Genomic DNA, 22,242 nt, shown 5'->3' on the forward strand with positions numbered 1-22,242 from the left:
GAAATGTGGATTCATGTCACAGAGTCAAATAACTTTCAAAACCCAGACTGACCTTCAGCTCACAAAGACGCAAACATACAGATACAAATGTACACAGGATGTGACCATAAACCTTAATGCACATCCCTTATTACATGAGTGAGTCTTGACTGTACATCATTTTAAATGTCACAGACTCCTCCGCAGGGTAATGACTAATCAACTGAGTTTGCATCTCGTATTGCCATCACATACCAAGTAATGCAACTGGCTGCAGAAAAGGGCAGAATTCGATTCGATCTCAATCTCTGATTTTAGTATTGCCTATCGCATCCAATATCGTTGGTGTGTACAGTATTTGGATATACTAGGTTTGCCCTAGATTTTGCCATGTGGCCTGGAAATATGAAAAATATCAGCATTTTAATCACATGAAATGCAGACAAGAGCACAAAAATGACAAAGAACTAAACGACCACTGCCTGGTGAAAAAATCCTGCACGGCAATAACATGATAATATTTAATTGTTTCAACTGTCTTAATAGGATCAGATCACTACTGTTTCCATGAAAGGGAATATAGATGTTGCACATCAATTTCAGCATAAACCCTAACAGAGCCTGGCAGAAAATTTCAGCAGTTAATTCCTAAAAAATGGGAATCTTTAGTGAGAAAAGTAGCTTTTGCAAGCTGGCTGACATTCATTCAAGCTATATTTCCACAGTACTGACAGCAGAGTCCATCCATCAGTTTCAACAATTCATTTTTATATACAGAATGACACATTGCAGCACATTATAGTTTATTAGAAATAATTTTTAATCATTATGTAAGACAGCAGCAGCACTGCTGTTTGAAAAGCTGTTCATCCCTTTTCTTGCTCATTGTGATGAGGTGTGACATAGTCAGCAATGACAGGGATAGCAGATCTTGTCAACGTAAACTGCTTGAGGAGCAAAAAAACAAAACAAAAAAAAAACCTACTAGTGCTAAACCCCGCCGACTAAGATGAGCGGCAATGCCCTGACCCGTGAGATGTGGTGGGAATTGAGGTAGAAGAGGAGGCGAGAGAGCAAGAGCACGGCAGAGTGAAAAGCTAGCTGGTGACAGAAGGATAACACAAGTGGGACTGTGTAGGTCAAGATAACCAATTTAAAATACCGAGCTAACATGCACAGCTGGGAGCATCTTGTTACACAGAGTATAACATGAGCCAGTAATGCATGGCTTTAATACTCCGTGTTACAAACAAGGAGAAAATGTAATTAGGAGATGGGTAAAGTGACCTTGTACACGATGAAATAACTTTTGTGTACTTAAATTTTTTTTATTTGACATTATTTGACACTGCCTGATGTCTGTGCCCATTTTTAGATTATATTAATGTAAATAACTTATTGGGTCTTTGAAAATGATTTGAGAGAAGGCAAATCAAGTGTGCTAATGTTCCTGGACTAAACAGTCATCAAACATCTGTGACTGTTTGGATAGTCTAGATATGGCAAATTAGGCATGAGCTGGAACAAAGCAGGAAGGGACCTTGGCGACAGACTATTACACTGTGAAATATCTCAGCAGGTAAAGACATGACAACATAAAATTACCCATAAAGAAATGTCTATTAGGTTAACAGAAACGTAATGTCTTAAAACAGACCACAGGTTAAGGGCTTGCTAAAGTGTGTGTCTTCTGTAAGAGGCAGGATATAGTGATGGATTATTTTTCAGACCTGCAACTTTCAGTGTTTGACACACAAATCCAGTGGCGGATGTCAGGACGGAACAAATAAAATGGAAAAGACGCAGGCTGCTTTTTCTCTGAATAAAGCACAGCTTGGAGCAAAAGTTGCTTGAGTCAAATGCTGTTAACAGCATGCAAAAAGGCCATTAAAGGAAACTGGGGCAAGCAAGAGACCTCAACAAGTTGCTGGCAGCTGCTGAAGACATCTTTCTAATGGAAAACAGTCACATTTGTGTTGAGCAGCAGAGGGAAATTCAAGGTAGTAAGATGGAACGAAGCTGAGAACAAACCCCAGCAGAATAAGACCAGAAAAAAACTGCGGCATGACCCAAAGAGGTCTCGGCCAATCAAGACGTCCCAGAAATATCGATGAACTGAAAGATTTTTAGGACAAATATTCCTCTTCACTTTTGTGCAGGAAATATCTACATTATACAAGTCTCTAAATCCAAGTCCTGACATGCTTTGGCCATTTTGTCATGACTGTCTTCTGAGTTTGGTTTCGTATCTTCTTGGACAAAGATCAGCTTATATTTTATTAGCAATTTCAGAATGTTCACAAATGTGTGCATGCAGCTGTAGCAGGAAAAAAAATTGGCTCGGGGTACCGTTAAAATTAAGAAAATGAAATCTATTAGTGGTTATAATTTCCAGCAGGGAACTTTAACAAAGCCATATTTATTTATTCACCCGTAAAAAGAAAACTGCTGATTCATAAACCACAACCTACAGCCAGTTTAAATAATGCAGGACCAGATTTTCCAATCTGCGTCTACATCAGCAAGCCTATAACAATGTGTCAGCACGTTTCGACCTTTTATTCAAAAGCATCAGTTTAGGTTCACTAAAACGTGAAAATTAAAATAAAAGAACAGGTGTACACGAGCCTTTTCCCACTTCACGTGTCATGTGGCAGGAAAGTGCAAAACTGTGGAAAACAAACAAAACAACCCGCCAAAAAGAGCTTTAAAAGTACTCAGTACAAAAAGTAGACTTTTCAAACCCTCCAGACCAGTAATAATTTCTTTAAGACCTGCTGACATCCTACTTAACAAGAATTTCATTTAATCCTTTGATGTTCAGGTCTGAGCTACACCTCCAAAGCCTTTTTTAACTGCTCATTATGTTCACAAAAACCGAGACAAGGTGATCATATCCAGTTTTGTAGGGAAAAAAGGGGGGGCGGGGTGTCATGGCTCCTGCTACATTTTATCTCGAGAATCTCAAAAAGAATTCTCCGTCGATATCAAACGATCTGAGAGAGGCACAGCTGCATAAACAATCCTCTCAAGTCTTTAGAGGGTTTAGAAATATTAACAAAGGAGCTTGCAGGTACATCATTTTTGCAGTAGCAGCTATGGCAGCAGAGGGAAAATGTGTTTGAGCTCTCTTATAAATCACACAATACAGCAACAACATTGCACATCCAGACCTAGCTAGTCCCCCAGGCAACCTGACAGCAAAATCCTGTCTTTACAGATGGCTCTCAGAGAGAAACTGTGTGTGTGTGTGTGAGCTTTGTGTCCATGTGTGTAATTTTGTTTTTATTAATGACAATATAGCAGTTGTGAACTGTAGACACTTTCACCTGTCTTTTTTATGAATAGGTGTAAACATAAATACTAAAGATGATTTTGAAAAAAAAGGAGAAAAAAAAAAAATAAAGCAACTCTTAGTTAGCTCAGGCTAATTTCATCCACTCCACTTCCCCGGACATGAAAGAAGCAGGACTTACAGATCTTGTGCTTCCCTTTCATGGGGAATTTCACGAGCAGCTCCTGGGGGTTTTTGCAGATGAAGACGAATGGAGAAGCAGACTCCTCACAGGTATCAGGGAACTGCAGGGATGGTGGGGGGAGGGATAATGAAAAGAACAGTTTAGCATCGTCTTACACAGGACTAGCATGTCAATACTGTGCACAGAAAATATGTTGGCGCTCATGACAGTATTACAGTTATGAATCATTCAGTGAGTCCCTGTTTATACGCCTACGTCGTGCAAACTGTCCTCCATGCCTGATGTAATACTACGGGCCTGACAGCAACTGATAGTTATGAGTCTCGCTGGGTCTTATGCACTATAATTGCACAACTAATGATGCAGTCGCTAATGAGAGCAGCTGCAGCACTTGTGAGCAGCAAAGACGACGCAAAATATATGATAACCGGCAAGAAATTCCTTTTTCAGACGCAGTGTTGTGTGTACATACTAGAAACAGAAAATAATGAATATCAATTGGAAAAAAGAAAGAAAGAAAGAAAGAAAGATGTATACAATGTTTGTGTTCATTTATTAATAAGACACGGAATATTTGATTTCAAAATCAAACACATTCTTCCACATCTACAGAAATCCATCGCATTTAAAACATACCCATAACATATTTATCTGTCTCACATGCTTTAGCACATTCCTGTGTAAGAGTGGGCGTTTTACAGCCTATAAGTGACAGCAGCCCACAGCATACAGAGGCCAAGAGACAAGAGAAAACCTCTCTCTCTCTCCCTCTGTTATTGATTGGTCTCTCAGGTGAGAGTAGGGAATTGACTGACACAGTGACAAAGGAGTCATCTTTCCCATCACAGGCAGCCAACAGTTCTCAGCTCATCCAATTTCCTCCAGCACTATCAGATAGTGCCCATGATTGCATCTAGCCAGCCAGGAAGCGGCTCTTTTCATGACAGCATGCTTTTTCCTCTCCCTCCCCCCCCTCTCTTATTCACAGCCTCTCTATCTCCCTCAAAGGAGCACTGAAGGTTGTGACAAATTTGGGGCTTTTAAAGGAAATCAACAGAGTCTGCAACCCATCTGTAAGGTCCCTGCAAACAGGGGACAGATGATAGAGATGCTTATTTCTGATTAAACCCCATGTCGATTTGAATCTCATTCACGGGCGAGTGATAAAATATGTAAACAGTCCTGAAAGAGCCCCTTGATTGCTCCCTTCCTATGGCAAATGACACAGTGATTCCAATTAAATTAGATTCCCCCGTTGGAAAATTCTCCTGACTGTCCTTGAACAAAATTATCTGTAATTTTGCAGGGGTTAAACAAGGCGGAGGGAACGCGGGGACGAGGTTGGAGATATGGAAACATCAAAACCAACAATGGAAATAGAGCCTCTCTTCATCACTCAGCTGTGTGCCAAAGAAGTTCCTTCATTAGCAGAAGCACAGGTGTTGGAGCTTCTTTCTTTGTTTTTGTTTATGGGATGGCTTAGAAATTCAGAATGTCTTGGTCTTGTGGTGTGAACCACTAAACTTAAATGTGAAGCATACAGAAAAATAAAACTAAACCAAATAATAATACATTTTGAATAATAATGAGCAATTTTCATAAAAAAACTCTGTTGGAAATAGAAAAAAAATCTCTCTATATAAAATATCCATGGTTCCTTAATATGGAATATTAAATAGTGGATATAAGACGGTTGTAAATCATCATTCTTAGGGAATGTGAAATACATCACTGATGTGTAATTTGGCTACTGGACCAGGACTGTTTTCCAAACTACATCTTTCCACTTTAGAAGATTTAGAAAACAGTCCTCCAATTAGAGTCTTCCCATATATCACTTTGCACACAACCACAAATAGTTACATAACAAATTAAAAGAGCAAAAACTTCAAACGCTGCACAGTTGGACTTCATCCTATCCTTCGATACAGCTGAGTTCTGAAGTTAAGCGTTCCCTATGTTCATACAACAACCTTACTAAGTGGGGTTTAAAAGATGGACGTAGCTACAGTGATGTCACTCCTGGGTTTCTGAAATCGTGGCCTTGAGATAAGCGCTTGTGCCATCGCCATCTTGGTTGCAAAAAAATGAATATGATGAGGAGAGGAGGGTCTGACTGTGAACAAACAATCAAATAAAATTTGTAGGTGGGCCCACAAACTAACATTTCCCTACCAGTAGTGGTTAACGCACTCATCTAACACATGAAAGATCCCTGTTTTCAGACTGGGAGGAGACACTGTTATATCAGGAAGTAACCTCTTGCAAATAAGGCAGTAGCCAAAGGAAACTTCTTCTCAGTCTCAGTTAAATCCTGTCAAAGTATTTTTCCTGTAATGGTTCCATTGAGGAGATCAATTATAATTAAAGCTTTATGGTTGAATCATCCATGTGAAAATAAAAGGCACCAAAAATCAGTATTGTCAGTTTTTGGGGGTTTTCATATTCCTTTTGTTGTTTAGTTTTAGTTATAGTGTTATTAAACATGAAACATGACATGGACATGAAACTTTAACTTCATAATTTTGTTCCCTTTGACATTTGTGAACATCAAAAAACAAATTACTCTAATTAGCTCTTCCAAGTCCAATATTTACACCAATTTTAAGAAATTCAAGAAATGCTTCTTAAACACATTAAAACCCTTGAAACATAAGAAGACCCTTTTACACACCCTTCCCTCACTGTACACTTTCATACTTGCAAAATCTATTAAGTCTAGGCGACAGAGCTGCCTGGGTAGAGTGCAGGAAGCAGAACACAGGACAACCACTCACTAGCTGCAAACACAACAGACTATAGCCTAGAGGCACGCTCTCATCTGTGCACATCAGTTACACGGACTACGAACTTGGCAGGTTAAAGCCCGTTTAATGTCTGACGCAGCTGCGTTAAACATTTGTGTTCATCAGGTTATTTCTGCAAGACTTTCATGGCTGCACTGCATATGTGAAAATGGCTTAAGACTGCAGCTTTTTACCAACAATACAAAGTTCCTTGAGATCACTTTTGTGAAATGGTGCTACAAAGACAAAAATATAGTATAGAAGAAAGAGAGCGCATTCATCATGCTTGCAGTGGTCATTATCACATTAACAGGAAAACAAGCTCCAAAATCCTTCAATAATGGAGCCTGTGAAAGGTAATCTTCCTCGCTATTGTAACATTGTTAACACACCACTTTCTCACACAGCAGATGCAAAGTACTGCGCAGGCATGCTGCTCTTTTTTGTCTGAGTAAGACTACAAGGAGCAATAATCTAAAAAAAAAAAAAAATCACTTTAACAGCATGATGAACAATGTGACTTGGGCCACAAGTGAAAGAGTTTATCTCTGTGTATAAGTGGGCTGCCTGCAGCATAAGAAGCACATAAAAGGAAAACTATACTTGACTTCAACGCCTGTGAGAATATTCTGTGATCTTAGAATAATTACATAAGACGTGGTAGATAAAAGAAGAATATATCACAACTAAGAAGTGAGAGATAAAAATTGGGAATAAGAGAAGATTCAAAAGGAAGAAAGAAGCACAGAGGCATTTAAGATCATTACAAAAAAAAAAAGAAATCTCTCGTTACACAAGATGGCTGTATTGTCAGTTGTACTCAAGGAAACAAAATGGTGGTGGTCTGAATTCAGATGAAACGAGCCTAGCTGCAGCCAGTGCTCGAGTGTGCTCATGTGAGACCCTGCCAGTTGCCTGCTCTTTCATCCTCCATTAGCTAATTAGCATTTAAAGCTGTTGAATGTGCTGCTTTGCCTCGCTACCTCCCCCACTTAATTGTTTCCATTCCACGTTAATCAAAAGGGCACGAAACGTTGTGGTTGTGTGACAAGAAGGTTTTCTAAAGCCCTCCATATTCATCAGGAAGGATCTAATGTAGTCTGAGTGGACCTGCTTACAAATACAATTAAAGTTAAACACAGGTATTGAATTAGGAAACTGTTAAGTGAATTTACACGAAAACACCGTGGGTGACTGTCACGTGACCTCACAGTGGCACACTCGTTCGTTAGTGAGTCAGTTTGTTAGTATGGTAGGTCATGCTTACAGCCCTTGGGCATTCTGGGTAGACTGCCTAATGTGTTCGACATGGGGAGAGATCTGAGGGCCTGTGTGTACAGCTGCATTCAAATGCCTCAGCTCGAATTGTGTATCACTAGTTGATCTCTAATTTACTTGGCCTACTCAATCGTGACACAAAAAGCTTCCGCTCTGCCACAAACATCGCTGACATTTTACTCGCGTTCGGCATAGGAGTGCACGTCCGCTGCATGGCTGCGTTCCACAACGCTTTGAAAAGGTGGATGCAAACACACCTCGACCTTGTCGGCGTGACAACTGATGATAATTCTTGCTAGTGTTTCAACAAAAGTGCAGCTCCACTGTCCTAGCTGTGGATCAGACCGAGTGTGCATAATTCAATCATCTGGTTAGCTCTCTTAAAGCAACAGCTTGACATTTTGGGAAATGTGCTTATTATTTTTTTTCCCCTCAGAGACAAGAATGATGTCACTCTCACATCTTCACAGTTCATTTGAAGCTACTAACTGCAGCCATTTTGCTTTGCTTAATGTGTTCAACATGGAAGAAATTTTCCTGGTGTGATGTTAATCACCCAGAAGGTTCTGGACTCCACATTTTGTATCCTCAACTTTAGTAACTGATGCCATGTTTGGTTTTTCTTTTTTGGAGACACAAATGATAATATCTGGATGAGAGGTTGTTAAGATATCAGCTAAGGTTAGCAAGCTTTGATAGCCACCTGCATTCATTAACTATATGGTGTTACCCACGCATAGATATTGGCACTGCTAAGTCACAGAATTATGAAATACTAGAATTAAACTCACCAAAATTAAAGCACAAGCTTCTTGAACAGGTGGTACAACACAACAAGTAATTCCTAAATCCTTCTATATACATCTTAGCCCAATAGTTTGCAGGCAAAAGCATCAGTTACACAGACCTAGAGACCAGTTGATGACAGCTGGCAACCTCTGGTTAGGAATACATATTTTACCCTAGTGAACTAGTTGGTAGTGGTTGCTGAGAAAAACTGGTAGTGCACAGAATACCTTCTTGCGAGCGTTGTGGTTAGTAGTTGACTGCACACAATGTTGTCTGTAAACACTGAGCAATATTTTTAAAGCTGTGAACCAAGCCAGAAAGTGAGAAATTTCACCTTCAAAATAAAAGTTGTGCCTTTCCGCTGCAAACAACATCAGCATCATTCAAATGGCACAGCTTTTCCCCCGGATGTTCTCCACTGCCTGTTTCTGTTGTACGTTCACTGTTTCTCTACTTCGCGATTAACTGGTTACTGGTTGCAGACAAGTCTGCATTTTCCATGCAAGCTACAGGCAATCCCATGGCAACCTGTTAGCAACCAAAACAAACACAAGGAAGGAGACGAAGGAGTGTTGTAGGAGCCATTTTTGGTTAACACCTTATGTTGCCGCAAGAGGTCACCTTTTTCTGTTTTCGTATGGTTGGTTCATGTAAAGGTATTTAAGGTAGACGCACATAATCAGCATCAGGTGTGTTGTTTATCGCAAGAAGGCAAACAGTTTGTGACTGCTGCGCTGTTATGTTAAAAATGTTGGAATAAAGACCAAAAGGACAAGATAAGTACTACTGGAGTTATTGGACTGTTTAATTAATTCATGCATACCAGTGACATCGCGTCACCCCCGTTAACAAACACCTCAGTGGCTTCAAGCGTAGGCTTAGCCTCTGCAAGTGTCATCATACACTTCATTCTTACTTAGCAACAGCCAGCAACCACACTCTCCCCCTCAGATGGTTCCTGATGGCAGTTTTACGTCTAACTGCTTTAACACATGAACAATGCCCAGAGTTGCTTTTTGAGAAACATAATGGAAACAGGGGATTGCTCTCCATTGCGGGAAGGCTCTACTATTAGAAATACTCTTTTTTTGCATTAGGTAAAAGGTGGTTTTTAAGTAGAGCACACAGAAGGCAGCCAAGAGGTCCTTAACACACACGCATACAGAGCTGAGTTCTCTAATATTTTTCTGATCTTTCACACGTGGGATCAATTGGAATGGACTCCATTTTTGTAGCAGGGAGCTGACAATGTAAATCTGTTATATGTTGGCGTACTGTTTTCATGCACAGCTGTCTACAAAATTAAAAATGGGTATTTAAACATCACAGAGGTTGTTTAATCATTTGTTTGTGAGGATAAAAAGCAGGGCCCCAACAAACTGAAACATCTTTTTATTTGCAAGCTAGACATACTGCAATGCTTTGGAAGTACATGCTGAAGTGGGATGTGTGGGAGTTAAGCAGGCAACATGCTGCAAATATGGACTCAAAATATTTAACAGGAGCACAGCTGAATGAAGGCTGATATAACATACTAAACAGCAAAATGAAGAGGTGAAAAATTCATAAAGCATCACAGCCTCTTCAGAGACTGCCAGTTCAATAAACTGCCCACTATTTAATTTGCTGGGATCAAGCCGGAGGGGATTCAACAATAACCAAGTGCAATAATATGAAATTCACAAGTTCATTGGAAAAAGTAAAAAGGGTCTGCTGGAAGGAAGCCTTTGGCTATAAAAGAATAACACTGGCTTAGAGGGCAGTGAGAGGGCACAGTGACCCCACTGCTCTTACCACACATCTTTATATTAATGTAACATGGACTGAGGTTTATGAGTTTTATATTTCACACGCGTACTTTATCAGCTTTCCTTTCTCAACAAGTCATCTGCGTTCAATATACTGTACTATTTATTCAAAATACAGTCCAAATACCACGAGCTAGCATCAGCATTTTAAGTAAACAACATCCATCTTAATAAAAACAGCTAAAACAGAGTCAGGATTTGACAGCAGGAACACAAACCTTTAAGCCCAAGCTTGTCAAGTAACAGCTCAACAAGCCAACACTGTTCCCTCTCCTCTTTCTACAATGTCTCTCTCCCTCTCTCTGGCTCTTTTCAGCTGCTGTCGGCAATTAAGGGCAGCAGAGACAAGTAATCTCCTTCTGGGCGACAGGGCCAGACCAGAACAGGCATGTGGAGTGGGCTGTGCAGTGAAAGGGGGAGGGGTTGGGGGACTGCGAGGCTGGCCCCTGCCTCAGCCCTAGCCAGGCCCTGCTTGGCTGCACTCAATCTCAGCCCAATAAAAAGCCCTTCATTGGCAGGGTGCAACTGAGCCAGACGGGCTGGGAGCATGTGGCTTTTAAAAATGAGGAGGGTGGAATAAGGGGAATGGGAAGGAGGGGGGACCAGAGAGTAAAAATGAGGAATACGATTCGGGAAGAAAGACAGATAATAAGAATACAGAGGCAGAGACTCTGATAGATAGGGAACTACACAAAACCAACTGCGTCTTCCCTGAGAGGACACTTTTGAAATACTGCTTAGCCAGTTCTGTCAAGGCTGGTTTCACCCTGGGAATGCAGAAACAGATGGGTTGTCTCTGAGCTATGGGCTACATGTGGGAGGTGAAAGGGTGTTGTTGGGAACTGTATGCAACAGCAATCCTTTGCCAATCGTTCTTTAATCTATTGTGTTCCCCAAACAACACAAGCCTGTTTCTGGCATTCATTAACCCGCCAACAAATGCAGCTGCCCCGAGGAAACTTGTACTCAAACTGCTTTTCAGCCTTTTACACGCACTAAGTGTGTTATTTGTTTTTCCATCGCCGAACAACACAGGAACAGAGCACATACAGGCAGCACAGACATTCAAAGACAACAAACTGCACAGACATGACTGCACAAACACAGACACACAATTGTACATTTTCCTTGCCCTATAAGTGGAGCTTTAACTGAATTAAATCATGTGCTGTGCCAATTTGTTTTCATGCTGTCTTGTTACATTTCTGTTTCAAAAAATGAATTAATGAAGAAAAAACAAACAAACAAATAAACATATAAATGTGATTAATTATAAATAATTTTAAAGGATCCCATAAACTGTAATGGTCTATCAATAAGCAATCACTGAGATTGTAAAAGTCCAAGTAGCACCAATGTGACTCTACTTTTGTCTCTGTCCTAAAATCTGTAACTGATGAGCTGCATATCAGTGCCTGTAAATCTGATTTATCAGCGATGGATGAATTTTTCTTTACAAGCTTCTAACAACTGAGGACTAGTGCGGTGAACAATAGGTGCTCAGATAAGATTGAAAAGCTGGCAATGTTCCATTTCTCTACGCAGAAAAGTACTAATTTCCGCTCCACTGCCTATAAACTGGGTGGCAAACTCATGAGCATAGACTTTTGTTGTCATAGTAAGGTAACCCGATTTTTTCCCCGCAAAGTTGGCATGCAGCCTTATTTTTGTTGGCAAGATTGTCATCGAAGGTTTGAAGCTCTAAATACGTTCACACATCGCTTTTCTCTTCTGTGTTTGAATAATCAGCTCAGCAGAAAATGGCCCTCGATATTTTCTTCTATTTATTAGTTCACAAGTCGACAGAACATGTTTAATTTAATAGTGAATTTTAGATTGGACATGAAACGTTGCATGAATTAGACACACGATAAACATGTCTACCAGATTTAACACTGTCCAGGAAGCTATATTTAAAAAATAGGTGTTTAAAGGTAAAGTTTTAGAGCTTGTGTACAGCCTTGCCTGAGTACACCAAGTTAGCTGGTTGGTCCCTGCAAATAGAATTACATTAGTTTATGTTAGCGAACTAGGGACTGAACCAATTAATTAAATGGAAACCAAGTACATGTAAGCTTAAAAGCAGTCTGCAGGAGGTCACTTTTGTACTGCCCCTGTCTACAACAATGAGTTTAATGTTAAAAACCAAGAACATGCTTTCACTCTTTGCCTCTTAGGTAGTAAAGGGTTCTTCAGTATTGGCAAGCTGCACCGAATTGGGAGACTACACCTATTAGCCATAATGTTAGGGTTCATAGATCACTTTATAAATGAGGAATCTGTGCAGCAGAGACTGTTTGAGCCAGGTGCAGCGGTCGTTCGCAGGGCCGATCAGCGCTAGTTTATGCAACATTAAAGTTTAAGTTAACCTCGATAGAACTGGGGTTTAAGTCTTTCTTTTCACAAGCGCATCCAACTACGTTAAAAATGAAAAAGTTCTCACATGTGCATCACACCAAAACTACAAGTAAATTTGTTTTCGAAGGGCAATTGGGAATCCATCAGCATCTCTGCAGGAAAAGAAAATTGCCACCTTACAGTCTCCTTCAGTTACATTTGATTGACTGATGCATGCGATGGACCACAACCCCCCCCCCCCCAAAAAAAATACCAGGAGCCACAAGGAAGAAATGACATAGCTTTTGGAAAGCTTATTTCCTTGTTTTTGACCTTGAATTGGAAAAACAGAAGAAACAGGATGGAATAGGTGAACTGCTACTTCCTACTAGAAGTGAGGCAAAAACAAAGCCCAAATGTAGCTTAAGTGGCCTTTTTTGTTCTTATTCTCCTTTTCTTTTTTCCTGTGGAGATGCTGATAGATAGTTGTGGTTTGTAATCTAGCTTCTCGGACAGCTCCATGGCATAAACATGTAGTACATGTAGTGTTTCATGTCCAAGGTTCTACCAGGCCATAGGATAAACTACATGAATCAATCAGTCTTTACATTCACTGTTTTCATAACTGCACCAAAATTGTTTGGTGGAATAATTTTGGATAGAAAACAACTTTTTTCAATAAATGCATTTCAGCCCTGAAGTTCTCTAGATATTACTCAGTGGAGGTGGATGGACATTGGCATTTCATGTTCCTTATCCACCACCTCCACAGTGCAGATGTAATGGTCTTATCAATTCACAGTGAACAAGTTATGTGTCTTGCCTCCTGCACACTATTTAGGCAGCATCCTTACCCAAACTAAACCGAGAATTTCTACCAGTGAGAATGTAGCGGACACGAACCGTCTCCTAGACAAAGGCAACTTCAGAAAATGTCAGTCTAGTAAAATTTTATTTCCACAGCACCTTCTAAGACAAATACCACAAAGCGCTTCACAAAAAATGCTAGAACATCAAACTAAAAAGTCACCCAACAGCAGTTTCAGCAAAGATCTACATCACTGTTGAAGTAAACCACCAACAATGAGGCGTTAAGCTGCGACTGCCATCAAAGACGGAGACGATTTTAATATTTACGAAAAACAATTCCAGTAGTTTAGCAGGGATCCTCCATGTTTTCTGATTTGCCACCATCTGTCGTTTGCTGTTAATTCAAAGTCGTGCCTTCATCTGTTTGACATTAAAAGCCTTCCAGCAGTTGAGGAGAAAAAAATATTTTCACATCACATTTACTGTTAAACATCTGCAGGAAGTGTTGAGTTTCATTAAGAGAAACTTAAAATGATGAAAGAGTAACAAAGAGGTGTTGACTGGAATGAATGAAACAGCGAGTACAAACAGCTTTTCTGTTTGAAAGTGAAAAACAGCAATAAGTGCATATGTCTTAAATGTTCCTTATAAATATCAAAATGTATCAATGGAGCCTTCACAATGAGAACTACAGTTCACACACTAAGCGTTTTGCATTTACAGCTCTTCCTTCCTGTACATCAATTCTGATATTCACTTATGCAAATGTCTTAATGCATCAAATGTAATAACAGATGTTACTAGCATTAAAAAGCTGACTTTTTATTTAGTGGCTACATCAATAGACATTAGAATGCAGGTCAACCATTTGTGGGCTGAACAGCTCAGGTGGATAGGAATATTGTGTTAACTGGTTTATTCATGGTAACAAAGTCACTCAGCTGCACGGTATCAAGGGTACATGTAAACAGCCCTACCAGAGTTTGGCTAGCGGCCAAATTGCACAGTACATGTAAGTGTAGCCTGTGGCCTCTTCACAGGCATCATACATTTCAGTTGTCTTTTAGACTCTCAGCCACCTTTTTTTCCAATAAATCTCAGTTGGCTGTCAGCAACTATTCTGATAAACCAATAACTGTCATTAATTAATTAATAAAAAAAACCCAAACATTTACCAATGACAAATATTCCCAGCTTTCAACTACTTAACGTGTATCAGCAGCAACTCCTTTCAGCTATGTTAAAACCATGTAAAAGTTCTTTTAAGATGAAATAATGTGATCAACTGAATAAACAGCTTGCAAGTTAATCTATGAACTGACGCCTTATAACGATCAACGTTTTTACCTTTGCTTACAGAACAATAATTCCCAAACCTTTGTCAAGACTAAAACTAGAAGCGCTCAGCTTGTGCAAAACACAGGATTAAGATCATACTTGCTCATAACCCAAACCGATACCAGACAGCTACTGCAACTCATTTAGTCTCTTTCAGTGGAGCTTAGGCACAGAGTTGCATGGTGATGATTAAAAATTTAGCATACTCCTTCACCTACAGAATCAACTGGTGTCAAGTTGGAGAGTGAACATTAATTATCCAGGAGTGTCCAACACTGGCTCCTGAATTTTTTTACATTATTAATATCCTCAACGCAAGAGACATGTCTCATTATTAGAAGCTCGGCACCAAGGCCACGATTTTCCAATTACTGCCCTCGTGTCAATCTGTGTTCAACTCAAAAAAAAATTCCCTAAAAAAATACTTCCGGTTTCACTAGATATGCAGGGTCAAACATAAGTTTGCAGTTTACCATAAATTAAGTTAAAATTCATTTTCAAATCTAATCAAACCATCAGCGTTAATGTGAAATTCCATTAAACCTGGGGCAGCCAACATATTTTTGTCATCACTGGACAGAAAATGCATAGTAAACCCCGACAAAGCCTAACTCGAGCGCTCTGAGAGTGAATTAAACTGCATCTAGATTGTAACTGGGGAAGTAAGAGGCAAAATGGGCTATATCTCAATTCTACCCAAAAGTCTATGCAAGGTTTACTATATTAACTGTGTGGTTTTGTGGTTTTGATTCAAGAATCAACTCAGCCTGTCAGTAACGGACGATTCATTTTTTATTTTCATGCAAATAACTTCAAGGTGTCACCAGCCCAGTACTGAGTTATTGAAATTTCCCATAAGGACTAAGGAGCAAAAGGTATTTATCAATTTTCTACCATTGTGACTCATAAGCAAACACTTCAGCTCTGCAAAAGAAATGTTGGTAAAGGGCAAGCCGCACATTAGGCTTTTCAGCCAGTACCAGTGCTGACAGGTGTAGTGAAGTCATGTGTTTTTGCAGTGAGATTCACACAGACTTCCTCACTTAGCCCAGTTCCACTTTCCCAGCCATGTTTATGACTTCACCTCCTGCGGTGGCCCTCGGGCAAGAAGAAAACAAGACTGTCTCACAACAGTCAAAGCCTTTTAGACTCAAAAACACAAACTGCTGGAACTTTCCAAGGAAAAGGCTCCTCTCTTTTACTCACAGTCAAGCTTCTGTTTGATGACTGCTGGACTCTGGCAATACTGAAAAATAGAGTTATTTCAAATGTGCAGTGAAAAATATAGTACCATTTTCATTACATTTAAACTGCGAGGAGATACAAAACAATGCATTTAATAGAGCAGTTAAGAAGCTTCAAGTACCAAACATGGAAAAAGTGGATGTTATAATTATCAGACAACCTCATGGCAAGCGCTTCTACTTGGTGGTTTCCATTAAAACGCACACGCACGCACGCACACACGAACCCCTGGAGACAATTACTATGTCTGCCTTCAACCCTCGACTTCAAAGAAAAATTCCGGGGAATCTAAGGCATTAAAACTTCTTATTTTCCACCACAATCTCCTTTTATCAGTGCCACAAATCCACCTCTCCTTTACACAGGTGCTGTCAGCAAAAATGCTTGTATTTTAAGTAAGGTAACAAACCACTTCACAGTGGGCATTTGATTTCATAATGTGGAAATTGAGAAGAACTGGGGAGTTTATGAACACGTCTGTCTCTTAAGGTGAATATTTGCTTTGATATTCTGACGTCGGGGTGCAGCCCTGCCATCTGTGTTCACTCAGCCTCTGTGGGAAACAACTGTCTTCCCTCCTTCCTTCAAAGCTGGCAGTAAGCATGGTTTGAGAAAGGAGCACAAAAAGAACCCTCGATTCTTATCAAAGGCATGTTTTAGGTTTCTCTAAGCCCATGGGTTAGTACTATACCGTACAATAGATAAGGTGATCCGACTGATATGTTCTAAAGGAGGGTACAAGGGTGCTGAATAGGAGCCCCTTTTCAATTTATATCTCTACAGCCGTTTCCAAGTAATCCAAATTTTTTGAGTGGTTAAATACAACTAAGAGACGGAATGAATACTTTACATTTCTTTGCATTGTTGAATTATCCTTTGGCTCTAATTGAAAAAACAAACAAAAAAAGATTAGGCAATTGGGAATTTATTATTTCTTTAGTTGCTATACGTTTTTCCGCATTGCACATAAGCAGCTGACAATAATACAGTGACAGTTATCACCTACAGTCCTTCTTGAAACTATATCCTGATGGCAATTCAAGTGTTCTTTTTTCATGTGATCTGCTGCTGCTGCTCTTTATGGATTTACGCATCTAACTTCAACCACATGTAAACAGATGTTTTGTGAGTTGTCTTGGCTGATTTCCATCCATCCAGTATACTGTTTACTGGTTTCATACTCGACAGTATAGTTAGTGTGAAGTTAGAATTCAGTCACTGAATCTAAGCATCTTTAGCTAAAATGGAAATTCATCTCTGCTACACTTTATGTAACCCAACTCTGGCCATGAAACATCAGACACTCTGACGAGACCAACACACTGTTCTCACTTCAAATCCATCAGAGTACAACAAGCTAACCTGTTTATCCTGCACTACACTGCAGAGTATTTTCATGCAATCTCTATTTCAATTCAATTCAATTGTATTTATGTAGCACCAAATCACAACAACTATTGTTTCAAGGGGTTTTGTGTTGAGAAAAATCCAATTTAAATAGCACAAAGTAAGTAAGTATACCTTAATTTGTTTTGCAGGACATTTCACAATATGAAAAATCACAACTTCACATCATATACAAAGCCAACATCTGGTTACAAAAAACCCCCGAGGACTTTACATTAATCTTTAAATATCAAGTTTATCAAATGCTACTGAGCAATCAATATCTGGTCGCAGCAGATGGCCCCGCCCCTCCCTGAGCCTGGTTCTGCTGGAGGTTTCTTCCTGTTAAGAGGGAGTTTTTCCTTCCCACTGTTGCCAAAGTGCTTGCTCACAGGGGTTCATATGATTGTTGGGGTTTTTTTCTGTATGCATTATTGTAGGGTCTACCTTACAATATAATGTGCATTGAGGCGACTGTTGTTGTGATTTGGCGCTATATAAATAAAATCGAATTGAATTGAATATCTTTAAATATAAGCTCTTTTCTATTCCCTGTCCCCCGTCCTGTCTTTCTTACATCTCTGAGAGAAATCAGTCTTCATTCCTTTCACTCCCTGAGAAATACACCGGCACTTTTAGCTAACAGACACAGTGTGTGACAGACTGCACTGAAAAAGTTTGTACGTTTGCTAATATTTGTTGAGCTGATAGAAATGTTACAATGTTGAAATTATCTGTCACTTAAACTTTATAAACTTTACTCCTTTTATTCTCACTCCTTTTCCATAGGGCTAGCTAGATGCTGAAGTACCGGTACCATGGCTTATGGACATCTACACAAAACAAAACAAAACATCAGCCCACTTTAACCTGTAACTACGGCGATATAAATTATGCATAACTTACAAGGTTTTGCTTCTTTCATCTCTTTGCATGCGATTGATTGATACACCGTTAGGATTGCCTTTCCTGTGTTATTGTTCAGGCTCAAATCGGTTTGATGTTTAAAAGCGTGCAGTGATGTGAAACAACAACTCCCCTCAAATGTCTTAAGCCAAACGTAATGAGCCTGTTTTGAAAATGTAAGGAACAGAAAGGTATTTATGTGAAAATCTACACAGCAAAACAAAAGTGTTGTCAGAAAAATAAATACAAAAGTAAAGTACAGACACCTGAAAGCTCTATTTAAGTACAGAAACGAAGTATTTGTACTTTGTTACTTCCCAGCCCTGCTGTTGATATAGCCTAACTGATACCAATTTTGGCTGGCAGAGATAATGTATAAAAAACAACAGAAAATCAACAAAGAGCCATAACTTTTCTCTGTAGTCTCAACAGGACCTTGTCAGTACTTGGCTTTGCAACTACACAATGTTCTATACAAATGCCAGCTTCTTAGATCACTTATGTATGATGGATTAAACTTCAAACATATTAGATAAAACTATGTTTTCCCAGACACAGTAAACATTTGAGTACAAATCCGGACGATAATTTTCTGTCTTGTGCATTATCCAACTTTCTGTTAAATATTAAAACTGCATCTTTATTTGAACAGCAGACACAAACCTTTTAGCTTTTAGGAAATTCCAATATTATTACATCTAGACTCAAACAGTTTGACAAAACAGCTCTTAGAAAAAGGTCATCTTTCAAATGGAAGAAAAGATTCTTTCCTCATGGTGATAACATGCCTCCGCACAGACCATGTGTTGTTTAAAACATCACTATTAAAATGTAATTATGTTGAGTCATATTCTTGCATCAATGACCACAAAAACTGTTACATTCCAAGGATGATCTGACATGTAAATCAATACTTCACACAGTTTGCCAACAACAGCAAATCATGTCATATTTGCTTCTTGAGCAATGGCAGAAGGGCTTGTGGAGTGGATGCGCCAAGAAGCATCACTAAATATAGGAAAAGGCAGCAGAATGAAACAGTCCCGGCTGGCGGTGGAGTAACACTGCAAATTCCTGAATATTGGATTTCCATTGTACTGCAGAATACATTTATTTCGTGATGTAAGCTAAAACACAGAAACAGGAGATCAATCTATGAAGGCCTTTGGCCAAATTCTAAAAACACGAGTGATAAAACCTCTCCAGTCAAGGAAACTGTTTACATGTAACTTACCATTCTTTAAATGTACATGTGTCAGAAAATAATTATTTTCTCACAAGGTAGACCTCTGGATTGGCCATAAAAAGATTTATGTTTTTCGTTACTACCTTTAAAGAAACAAACGTCTGACTGCCATGCTCGCTGCACTCTGTAATTCCAACAGTAACACTGTCGAGCACAAACATACTTCTATGACTCATTAATCACTTGATGACTAAGACATAAAACAAGATTTGAAGGAAGTGTTCAAACTCACTATGTTTTATTATGAATAAGGATAATAAGCAGAGAGATATTTGAAGATGCTGTCAGGTAAAATCTGGTCAGCTGTAAACACACGATTGCATTTCCTATGCTAGACCATCTAATTAGATATATAACATAAGATAACCTTTATTAGTCCAACATGTGGGAAATTTGTTATATTAATATGACACCAGCGTTGATTGTTCTTTTTTTTAAATATTAAGAAAAATCTATCTACTATACAACTCATTTGTTCAGTTCTTTCACCAAGAAAAACATAAAACAACACGACACTGGGCCTACTTTTTAAAGCCTTTTTTTTCTGTTTTCATGCCTCCATTAGAAACTGCATGAATCAGTAAACTCACACTTTCTATCAATGGTTTCATCTTCACCTTCCTACACCCCTAATGCAATGCTTAGCTATAGTAACTTGTTTAAACACAAAAAATAATACTAACAGAAGTGTCCAGTTTAGCACAACCTGGGCCTCTGCAACAGCGACTGCAATAACACCCAGGCCGCTTTAAGTGAAACCAACCAATCTTTAATTGAGTTTGAAAGCTTCACTGCAAAACTGAAATATCCATGCACATTTTATCTGCATAATAGGTTTAGTAACAAGTGAAATGCCTTTTTTCTATTAAAAAAAACTTCTAAAATAAGATAGTGTCTGTGGCTACTACGGTTGAATTATGAGGAAAATTCTGTATTTTTATCATGTCGGCTTTAAAACCGAAAGCCGATGAGTTGAGCACGAAGGCGTGTCACGTTTGACGTAAATTCTACTTGATCACACACGAGTACCTAGTGGTGCATATGGGGCAGGCAATCAACTCCCTGCCTCCCACAGCACATATCACTGGAGCCTCATTGGAAATAATCACCCCGCTCCTCCTGCCATTTAAACCGACAGCACCTCATATCAAAAGCACAGTTCCTGTGTTGTGGAATTAAAATGTTGATTGAGTGAGATTAACACACCAAAGACAAATACACCAAAGATGAGCTGTCACAGGCATTCTGATGAATACTCCGGATGACACATTGAGAAAACCTAGATGTGGTTACCCAACATAACAGTACAGACCGATACAGAATCAATTTCCATCAAGATGGGAGCAAGTCCAACTCTGAAAATAGCCCGCTGTGTAACAGGCATGTGGCAAAGATGTTATCTGTTCTGTGACTGCACTTTGTAAAGATGGCTGAACTAAGAAGCCAAATGGCAAACGGCAGAGATTGGATCGACTGAAATGAGACCATCCCTTCTTCATGCGATGAATATCATATGCACACTTAAGGGACAGTTTTAACAGACAGAGAAAGCCATTGTAAATTAACTCTGGGTAAGTACTGATTTGTTATTTACAATAAACAAATGCCCACCCCTACTTTCCATTTATCTCGACACTACCAGGAAGTTGCTGAACAGACGTATCGCCCAGTGGAGTACAATTGAGTTTGTAATCAGTGACCCCGCAGCAACAGAGAGTCTCACGCTCTCTGTCTCTCTGGTTCTCTCTTGAGAAGAGATACTTGTGTTAATACTGACGCTGGGCTGGGCTGGATAAAGATCTTTTCTCAAGTGAACACACACACAGGCATGTGTGACATGAAGGAATTGCATAGACATGCCTGGGGAATGTTGGCAAAAACACTCAAACTCAGCTAGACATAATGAGAGAAGTAATGCCTGTTCTCACATTTGGATGTGAACAGGCATAAAGAATAATGATTAAACTGAGAGCTCTTCCGATTCCTGATAATATCGTAGCAGGGAAACATGGTCGCCCACTGACTTTGCACAAGTACTTACTGACTACAACACACAACCTTCATTCATTTTCCCATTCCAAAACAGAAAATTGGCACAGACACGGGCCTCATGAGGAGCGATTTTGGGGCATCAACAACAAACACCAGATGTGGAGATGGGAGATAAATGTCAAACATATTGATTCTATGCTTCATTAAAGCTTATTATGGGGGGTAAAGTTTGCCTGTGGCAATGGTAATAACAGATCACAACATCAACATCCACCGAGGTCTTGTTTTATGCAAACATTGTTTAACACAGTTGGTGCCATTATCAATGAGAGTACAAACTGAGAGCCAGAACACTGCTTCATAAAGTAAAAACAAAAATGGTGTTTCTGTTCCAGCTGAGATTTCAAAACTGTTTGCAGAGCCAAAATGAGTGACTTGCAAATACAACTTGTCAAAAACAGCAACCGTTATTTTATCTTTTAAACAACAGATTTCTGTCAAGTGACTGAATCTGACCTAGAACCTTGTTACACTCAAAGAGTCTCAAAGGTAAATGGACACTTGACAGGCTGTGACACTGGAACTTGTGACTCTTCCCTCATTCTTCCAACAAAAATTACGGTATTTTTCAGACTTTAAGGCTTAAAATCCTTTAATTTTCTCAAAAATCGACAGTGCGCCTTATAATCCAGTGCGCCTTATGTATGAATTCTGGTTGTGCTACCTGACCTCGAACCGATTTTATGTGGTACACGGCGCTCAAAAATCTGTCATGTTTTGATGGATTGTCAGAGCATTACGGCTACCGTAGTCAGGAGCCTCGCAGAGAAATCTGGGTCCAAAACTCCGTCCGCTTCAGGTCT

The 22,242-nt window shown here is 39.4% G+C and overlaps 1 protein-coding gene across 3 annotated transcripts in view; it reads right to left on the reverse strand.

Moving 5' to 3' along the window:
- The window catches only part of trip4 (thyroid hormone receptor interactor 4), a 79,070-nt gene that overhangs the window by 43,876 nt on the left and 12,952 nt on the right, over nt 1-22,242 (reverse strand). For 2 of the 3 annotated variants that reach the window (XM_003450755.5, XM_019354959.2), the window contains exon 12: nt 3,456-3,558. The exons of the other annotated variant lie outside the window; for it this stretch is intronic. In XM_003450755.5, the coding sequence (XP_003450803.1) occupies nt 3,456-3,558 (103 nt within the window). The remainder of the gene's footprint in view (nt 1-3,455; nt 3,559-22,242) is intronic. 3 annotated transcript variants of the gene reach the window in all.

The sequence above is a fragment of the Oreochromis niloticus genome, linkage group LG1, assembly GCF_001858045.2.
Source record: "Oreochromis niloticus isolate F11D_XX linkage group LG1, O_niloticus_UMD_NMBU, whole genome shotgun sequence".
In the NCBI taxonomy this organism is placed as follows: Eukaryota; Metazoa; Chordata; class Actinopteri; order Cichliformes; family Cichlidae; genus Oreochromis; species Oreochromis niloticus.